The 8,992-nt window shown below is 35.5% G+C and overlaps 1 protein-coding gene across 1 annotated transcript; it reads left to right on the top strand.

The window, feature by feature from the left end:
- Positions 1–3,104: 3,104 nt before the first annotated feature.
- On the top strand, positions 3,105–8,386 carry LOC104219112 (uncharacterized). Its single transcript, XM_009769740.2, has 5 exons — positions 3,105–3,557; positions 6,113–6,279; positions 6,844–7,143; positions 7,316–7,579; positions 7,781–8,386. Exons 1-5 carry the CDS (start codon positions 3,227–3,229, stop codon positions 8,147–8,149), a joined length of 1,431 nt encoding a protein of 476 aa, XP_009768042.1. The 5' UTR covers positions 3,105–3,226; the 3' UTR covers positions 8,150–8,386.
- Positions 8,387–8,992: the final 606 nt, after the last annotated feature.

The raw sequence follows: 8,992 nt of genomic DNA, 5'->3' as shown, positions 1-8,992 counted from the left end.
AATAGGATGAACACCTAGTAATAGAAGAAAAGTGAGGAAAAGAGAGAAATTTTATAGGAAAAGAAAATAAACTATAACACAACAATATGGAAGAATACGTAGGATATATTTGATCTTCTGCAGTTTTTATAGACATGAAATAAGGAAAAAAGTGTAATTAATTAGGCTGCCCCACGTAGTTGAAGGAAACAGAAGAATTTTTTTAGGAAAAGAAACAAATAAAGATAAGTAATATGATTGGTTTAAAACGGTTGTTTTTGGGAGACTTGTGAAACGGTGCATTACCTGTTTTATCTATTAAAGAGATGCAGTTAAAGCTTTAATTGCTTGGATGAACTGTAATTAAACATTTTAAATTTAATAATTGAGTATTGTATTTAAATGAGAGGAAAAAATCCACAAAATCGAGAATTTAGATAAATACATTTTCTAGTTGATGAGAGGTGCCAAGTAAGCATCCTTTGACCCTCTTTAATATACAGATATATCGATAGCACTTCTTACTTATAGTTACAAATTAGCTTTATTTAAGAAAAAATTACAAGAAAATACATATGACTTCACACCATAACAAAAAATGGCACATGTTTTTAAGTTTTACCTAACCTAGCTCATATTGTACATATTTTGAAAGCACTAGCAAATTCAAAATCCGTGTTCTTATAATTGTTGCTTCTAAAAGCTATAGAGTTAAATCTATGTTCTCACAACCATTGCTTTCACCCTCTCTTCTTCTCACATCTTCTATATACGCTTCAAGACCGTGTATTTTGTGCTTCTCCCCCTGTGTCACCTGGTTGCAATGTAAGAAAATTGAAGTCTACCATTGAAGGCTATTCAAAGCTTTACTTTCGAAAATAGGATTTTATGAGTTTGTTAGTTGTTTGGATTGGGTATTGTTCCAATTGATTGAAACTATCAAAAAGAGTTTAAAATTTAAATTTGAAGTACATTTGAGCAAGATTTGAGTTAAATTTCAGAAAAAGCGCAAGGAAGAAGACGAAATCAGTTTTTTGTATAATTATGTATAATCTTGTAATAGTGTATATTAGTATATAAACACATCTTATACACTATTATACACTTTTATACATCTTTATACAAGCATCTATAGACGAATTTCTTCCACGATTTTCAGTTGCAATTCTTGTTCAAAACCAATCCAAATCTCCATTAAATGACTTTAAATTTTATATACAATCTCTTTATACTATTTCTAACAAGTCTAAATAATACCTACTTCAAATTTCTCACAAAATCAAATTCGGAATTTAAACCCATTTAAGCTTGTTAAAAATCTAATTTTACCTTCCAAATGGATTTGGTTGGTTGAACTAATATTTTGAGTCACATTTACTGATTCGAAATTAACTTTAAAGCTAATTTTGAGAATATGTTGGAGTTGAATGTTGAGTATTAGCCTATTATTTTTGGATTAGTTAGTTGTAAATTGAAATATGGGCTATAATATTGAAAAGTAGGGAGGCAAGTTGTTTTATGTGAAATTTTCCCTTGATTTAATTATGAACATTAAATTTACAAGGTTTTAGAACCGTACTTGTAAATTTGTTTATCGTAATTATGTTATCCCTTTATAAAGTCTGATTTAGAATTCAGTTCAATTGATGATCAAACAATTAATAGTCTGTTTGGCCAAGTTTTTTTTGGACGAAAAGCGTTTTTTTCTTTTTGTCAAAAGTCTCTTTTTTCAAAATTGAGGTGTTTGATCAAGCTTTTGGAAGGAAAAAAAGTGCTTTTGAAGGGAAGTAGAAGCAGTTTTGGAGAAGCAGAAAAAGTAGATTCTCTCCAAAAACACTTTTTTGAAAAGCGCTTTTGAGAAAAATAAACTTAGAAACAATTTTTAAAAACTTGGCCAAACACTAATTGATGTTCAAAATTGATTTTCAAATTAATTAGCCAAATACAAACTGCTTCTCATCAAAACTACTTTTAAGAAAAACACTTCTCAAAATAAGTAGATTTTTAAAGCTTGACCAAACAGGCTATAAACCACTAAGCACAAAATTAGCATCAATTTTACACAAAAGACGGAATGATAACATTCATGAGAAGTTTATTCTAACTCTACAAATATTAAAAAAGATTGGCCAAATACATATACAGACCATTAAACTTGCCCAATTTTTCATTTTGGCACTTTAATTCAGCTTTGTTTCATTGGCCCTCTAACCCGATTTATTTTTGTTCTACTTTGACACAATTTTTTCTCCTAGGTAAAAATGCAGCGCGTGCAAATACCCAGCTGCAACCCCCACCCCCACCCCCCAGCAATTTTTTTTTTTTTTGTAATTTCTAATTATTATTTTTTTTCGTTTTTTCTACCCACATCCCGGGGAAAAAATATTTTATATATATATTTTCAGTAATAACTACGGGTTTAATTGAACCCATAATTTTCGACATGGAGTAAAATTTGTATGTAAAAATTCATTAAAATTGTAAAAAAATATATATAAGCCCATAATATTTAAAAATATAATGGGTTCTTTTGTTCCACTTTGACACAAAAACTTTTATCCTAGGTAAAAATGCAGCGCAAACAAATATCCAGCTGCTACCCCCACCCCACCCCTTCACCCACTCCCCACATTTTTTTTTTCTGTAATTTCAAATTATTATTTTTTTCGTTTTTTCTGCCCCCTCCCATGGAAAAGTATTATTTTTTATATATTTTCAGTAATAACTACGGGTTCAACTGAACCCATAACTTTCGACGCGGAGTAAAAATTTGTATGTAAAAATTCATTAAAATTGTAAAAAAAATAGATATAAACCCATAACTTTAAAAATATAATGGGTTCAATGTTAAAAACATTAAAATTGAATCCATAGGATTTAAACTCTGGATCCACCTCTACGTTGGGAGTATGAAATTTGGCTTAAAAAATGGCTCTCATGCGCGTACAAGGGTGAGACAAATCACACATGGAATCTAGTCAGCTTTTGTGTCAAAGTGAAATAAAAGAAATAGGGTTAGAAGGCCAATATGGAATAAGGGCGAGTTAAAATACCAAAATGAAAAATTAGATCAAGTTTAATGGACCGTGTATGTATAGAAACATCTTTCCCCATTTTCTCTTCCCACAGCCAACCGAACAAAACACTCTTGCTTTCAGTTTGTGCTCCCATTTTCCCCTTCCTTTCCTTACCCATCCCCACTTTCAAAACAAAAGGGGACTCATATCAAATTAGCTAATTCAGCAGAATGTCAACCAAAATGATGCTAATGGCTAACTCCCTAACACACGTGCGTCCTCTCACTTGTGCCGCCGCCGCTGGTTCACGGCTAGTGCCACAACCGCCAGACCTCATCAAATGGGTCAAAAGCGAAGGTGGGTTTGTTCACAAATCCGTACAAATAGCACAAGGAGACTCCTTTGGCCTTGGCTTAGTTGCTTCTGAGGATATCCCAAAAGGGTCTGATATTATTGCCCTTCCTCAACATATTCCCCTCAAAATTGGTTCCTTAGAAGCAGAAACTTCACTTGATGCTGGTGCCCATTCTGCTTTGATTAAATTAGCTCAACATGTTCCTGGTATGGAGTTTTCCTTGTTCACATTCCTTTCTCATTTTGAAACTAGTTGGATTCGACTATATAATCCTCTATATGCATTTGACTGATTTTTGAAATGTTTCATGATAATTAGACTATTTCCCTTTTAATTTTTAAGCTGATAATGAACCCACCACAGCTATCTAACTTATGAAAGCATGTAATGTATTTTAAAGATTTGCCTTTTTATACATCGCTCAGGTAACTACGCATTAGTAGCAAACAAGTCCGGTTGACTATATAATCATTCAAAACTTTGTATCATTCTGATCTAGTATAGTTAAACTTTTTAGAGTTTTTATTATAGCTACACTATTTTTTACCAGGCTGTGAATCTACCACAAGCCGCCTCCCTTATCTAGTCTAGGACTGGATATGGCTTGTAATACTCATGTAGGCAGAGTTAAAGGGTTTCCCTTTTTCTACTGGAAAAGAAATTAGGAAAGAAAAAGGTCCCTGTTACAGATTCTTTGAGTATCAACTCTGCTGACTTTGACATTGACAGAGTGGCCGGGGAGACTAAATAAGTAATTTGTGTAACCGAAGCACTACGTTCCAGTGAAGAGGTTTGTTTGTAAGATATCCTTAGTTTTCTCAAATGATGCTTGACTTGATTATAAGGTAAGGAGGATCACAACCTTCGGATTTTTTTTTTTAAAAAGTGAATTCGTCACCACTCAATTTAGGCATAAGATTGGCTTTGGAGGGATTGTTAATGAATGAAGTATGGATATATTAGATAATTCTTTTTCCTGTATTAATGCAAAGGGATTAAGGTATTGGTTATAGCTTGAACATATATTTTAATCACAATTTAATTTCTGTATGTCACAAATAAAGTAATTGTAAATTGAAAACCAAGCCGAGGGTCTACTGGAAACAGCCTCTCTGACTTCTTGAAGGTAGGGGTAAGGTATGCGTACACAATATCCTCCTCAGATCCCACTTGTGAGATTACACTGGATTTGTTGTTGTTGTTGAAAACCAAAAAATGTTACGACTTACAAATGAGTAAGAATCAAAGATAATACAGTGTTGTGAGGCTCCCCACTTGTGGGATTACACTGGGTTATTGTTGTTGTTGTTGTTGTTGTTGTTATTGTTATTGTTGTACAGTGTTGTGAGGCTAGGGGTGTAATTGAAAGTAATCCAGATGGAACTGGATTAGCTATTCAACCACCGTCCCCTGAATTATTTTTCTTGGGAATAGGATTACTTAAAACTTTCGTCTTTCGGTAACAAAAGCCAAGCTAATCAGTCTGGATTCTAGTATCGACCTTCAAACTTAGAACCATATGCCAGCCTAAGACTTCTGCCTAACCCTATTTCCCTTTATCCCTTTCCTAATCCAAAAACCAAATTGCACCTTTTGTTTAGGGCTGAAGCTCCCACAAGCTAGCAGGACTGCTGTCAGCACAACCTAGTTGAATTGTGAAGGTCAAGGTGCCAACATGGGATATTTCAGTAAAAGTGAACCATAAAATGTTACATGAGTGTAATTACAGAAATAAGGATTGATGGCAGATAAATGGAGAATGTGAAGGTGCCAGTAAGGAGGACACTGCAGTCCACATAATCGAGAAGGTTAGTACAATCTAAGGTGTAGTTGAGAAAACAAATGATGCCAGTATTGCGGCACCATGTCTGCTGGCTACACACAATCTTTAGGTGCTCAGGAAATTATCTTCTTTGGGCTTGGGCACCAGCTATGAGAAATCTTATCTCTGACAAGCCATTGCAAGTCCTAGACGACGCTCTTGAGTTAAAATGTCTTTCTTTGGCATGTTAACATGAGGTACCAAGTCCGCTGGGGATGTTGCCCCTTGCCTTAACCTCTCATAACCAGTATTTTAGTCACTTATTCCACCCAAATGCCTGTCTAAGATAGTACCATGAGTGCTGACAAGAGTGGACCACTTTTAGCAATAAAATAAGCAATCTGCAGGTGATCAATTCTTAGATGAACACGGTCAGTTGAACTCTAACAAAAGAGACAGATCAGAAAAGAGGAAATTTGAGTAGTGTAGGTCAGTGTTAGCAAAATGAATATGCTTACTGTCCCATGCATGAGTCCTTAACAATTCAGATAGATATGGCCGTAATTGATGATTGTATGATGTGGATTCTGTGCTAACTTCCATAATACCTTATACAGTTGGCATATATATATACACACATACAGTTCATTTCTTAAATGTTGTAAGATTTTTTGTATCCTTGTCAAAATAGAAAGAAAATAGAGAAAACTCTATGCTCTATTTACTAGTTTCCAGCGGTTTGTACTCTTGTTGCTTGCTTATCTGTTTTTGCAAATCATTCATTGTCATTTACTCTCGCTGTTCTGTTCTGTCACTTTTCAATAAAATTGGTCTTTTTCTCAGATTAGATGGCCAAATTCTATACTGTTGATAACCCTTCAGATCTCTATTAGGAATAGTGGTTCTGTCTCAGTATAGGTTGGTAACTAAATTTCTATAAAATTAGGCTTTTGAGTATCTAATGTAAGGAGTAAACTGGAACCTTGGAGCATTTGGCAGAGGAGCTGTGGGCTATGAAATTGGGTTTGAAGCTTCTGCAAGAGAGAGCAAAAAAAGGTTCCTTCTGGTGGCCGTACATCAGCAATCTCCCAGAGACTTACACAGTGCCGATTTTCTTTCCTGGCGAAGATATAAAGAACTTGCAGTATGCCCCTCTTCTTTATCAGGTATTGCAGGGATATGCTGAATACGTTTTTCCCAATGGAAATAATAATGCTTTAAAAGGATTTTACCAACAGTAGTAATTCTAGCAGTTCTGTTCCTGGTGATTTTCTCCGGGGCTTGGGCTTCTCTTTCGTGCATTTCAGTTGACACTAGCCAAAACTTCTTTTGGGATTTGTATTCCCTTATTCTTTATCAGGTATTGCAGGGATATGCTGAATGCCCTTTTTTTTTTGTCAATACATGCTGAATTCCTTTTCTCAATGGAAGTATTACTTTAGAAGTTTTTCACCAAACAATGAAATTTTAGCTGTTTTTGTCCTGCTGATTTTCTCCTGGTTTGGGCTTATCTTTCATGTAACTTCAGTTGAAGCTAAAATTTCTTTCCAGATTTCTTTCCCGAAAATCAGTGCATAAAAATGCAATTAGAAATCTCAAATTATATTGGGACTTCCCAGATTGTTTTGAATTAAAAAGTCAAGTGTTCATGACAACCTTTAAGCTAACTCTGCATGTAAGCTCTATATGTTGCCATGATGTTGAAAATCGTAAACATTTTCATTTGGCAGGTGAACAAAAGATGCCGGTTTTTACTGGAATTTGATAAAATTCTGAAACATGAACTTGAAAATCTTAAACCTGATGATCATCCTTTTGGTGGCCAACATGTGGATTCATCTGCTCTAGGATGGGCTATGTCAGCTGTTTCATCTCGAGCATTCCGGTTGTATGGCAGTAAACGTCCTGATGGTACCCGCAGTAATGTTCCTATGATGCTTCCACTTATTGATATGTGCAACCACAGCTTTGATCCAAATGCTGAGATTGTACAGGAAGAAGAGAACCGCAATAGGAATATGCTTGTAAAGGTATTTAACCGCCTGCATCTCACTTGAAAATGTGCACTGATAGATTGGTTCTTCTTTTGTCATAGATGAAGGTGTCAATTTGTTCCATGTAAAGTTCATGTATATCTCCTATTTTGGTTGATGTTGTCTTGGCCTTTTCTTTTGCTTTTTTTTTTCCCCTTCCGCTTAACAGGTGGTTGCAGGAAGGCAGATAAAGCAAAATGATCCGTTTCTACTCAACTATGGCTGTTTAAGTAATGATCTTTTTCTTCTAGACTATGGATTTGTCATTCCATCAAACCCCTACGACTGCATTGAACTTAAATACGATGCTGCTCTTCTTGATGCTGCGAGTATGGCTGCTGGGGTTTCATCCCCAAAATTCTCTTCACCGTCTCCATGGCAGCAGCAGATTTTATCACATTTAAATCTAGACGGACAAAACTCTGATCTGAAGGTTCATGCTTTTCCTTCTCATCTGTTTTCATTCTGCTCCGTGAAGTTGTACTATTGTTTTTGAACAATGTTATGCCTATGGTGAACTACACAAATGTACTTGCTATGAAAAGAAAAATCTTTCTACTGAACTATAGCGATGAGCTCGGTCTATGCAGACTTTCTGCAGTTAACTGATTTTCTTGGCTGCATTATCTTAAAGGTGACATTAGGAGGCCGGGAGCTAGTAGAGGGGCGATTATTAGCAGCCTTGAGAGTTGTCCTATCAAATGATGAGGAGACAGTGCAGCAGCACGACTTGGAGGCGCTCAAATCATTGACAGTCGAAGTCCCTCTGGGAACATCAACTGAAGTAGCTGCTCTTCGCACCATTGTCGCGTTGTGTGTAATTGCACTTGGACACTTCCCAACCAAAATCATGGAGGATGAGTCATTGCTGAAGCAAAATGTTTCTCCTACTACTGAGTTGGCTCTCCAGTTCAGAATACAAAAGAAGTCCTTCATTGTGGATGTTATGAGAGATCTTAGCAAGAGGGTAAAGTTACTCCTTGCCAAGGAATCTGCCCCATGAAGGAGCTAAGGGCAACAACTTGCGGAGGAGTTCAGTTACTTGTCGATAACATCTCAGATAGATTTAAACCTCTTTTGCCTGCTTCTTCTGGCATTTTGGGGAGGCCATATTCAGTTTTACCTTCACAAATTTTGGAAATTGGAGTGATTAATTATGGTATCTCTCTTTTTTTTCTTTTCTTTTAATGACCAGGCAGAGATTAGAATTAGATCATGAATAAGATCTTCGATTTAGCTATTTTTCCTTCATAACTTGTGCATTTTGAAGTGATATGTAGTATCACTTTGCTAAAGATAAACTGCTTGGTTTCCCATGAACATAGTTGCAGCTAAGCATTCTCTGTTGTGTATGCACAAGCTGCTGCTCTAAACCTGCTCCTTATCCCCCCACAACCCGAAAATAAAAAATGAAAAGTTGGAAAATACCAGTGGAAAAAGAAAACCCCATTCAGCAGAAATGAACAACTCCCCCTCCAAATTTGGAATTACGTACCCCTGATTTCTAGAATTTGGAGAGTTGAACATGAAAAGCGAAGTTAGCCAATGAAATTCGAAAGGCGTTTCGTTTTCTTGTTAAACAACTTCATATTCATGATATTCCTTAAATTTGAAATCATAGCTTAAGCATATTCTCAGGTTTATACGTTTGCTTTTTGTAGTGCTTAATTCAAACTGAAACAATATGGTGACGAAAAATATTGAAAAAAGTAAAAAGAAAATATGCATAACAATTTTCTTACAAGAAAATAAAAGTAAAACTAAAGGAAAGAAGTAGGATTTTGTTTTTGCAATTATACAGGGGATCTGGGGGGCAGTAGAGTGTGATTGAACCTAGAAAGACTAG

This window comes from Nicotiana sylvestris, chromosome 11 (genome assembly GCF_000393655.2).
Source record: "Nicotiana sylvestris chromosome 11, ASM39365v2, whole genome shotgun sequence".
NCBI lineage: Eukaryota > Viridiplantae > Streptophyta > Magnoliopsida > Solanales > Solanaceae > Nicotiana > Nicotiana sylvestris.
The sequence above is the reverse complement of the archived record's forward strand: the minus strand, read 5'-3'. Positions and strand labels throughout refer to the sequence as shown.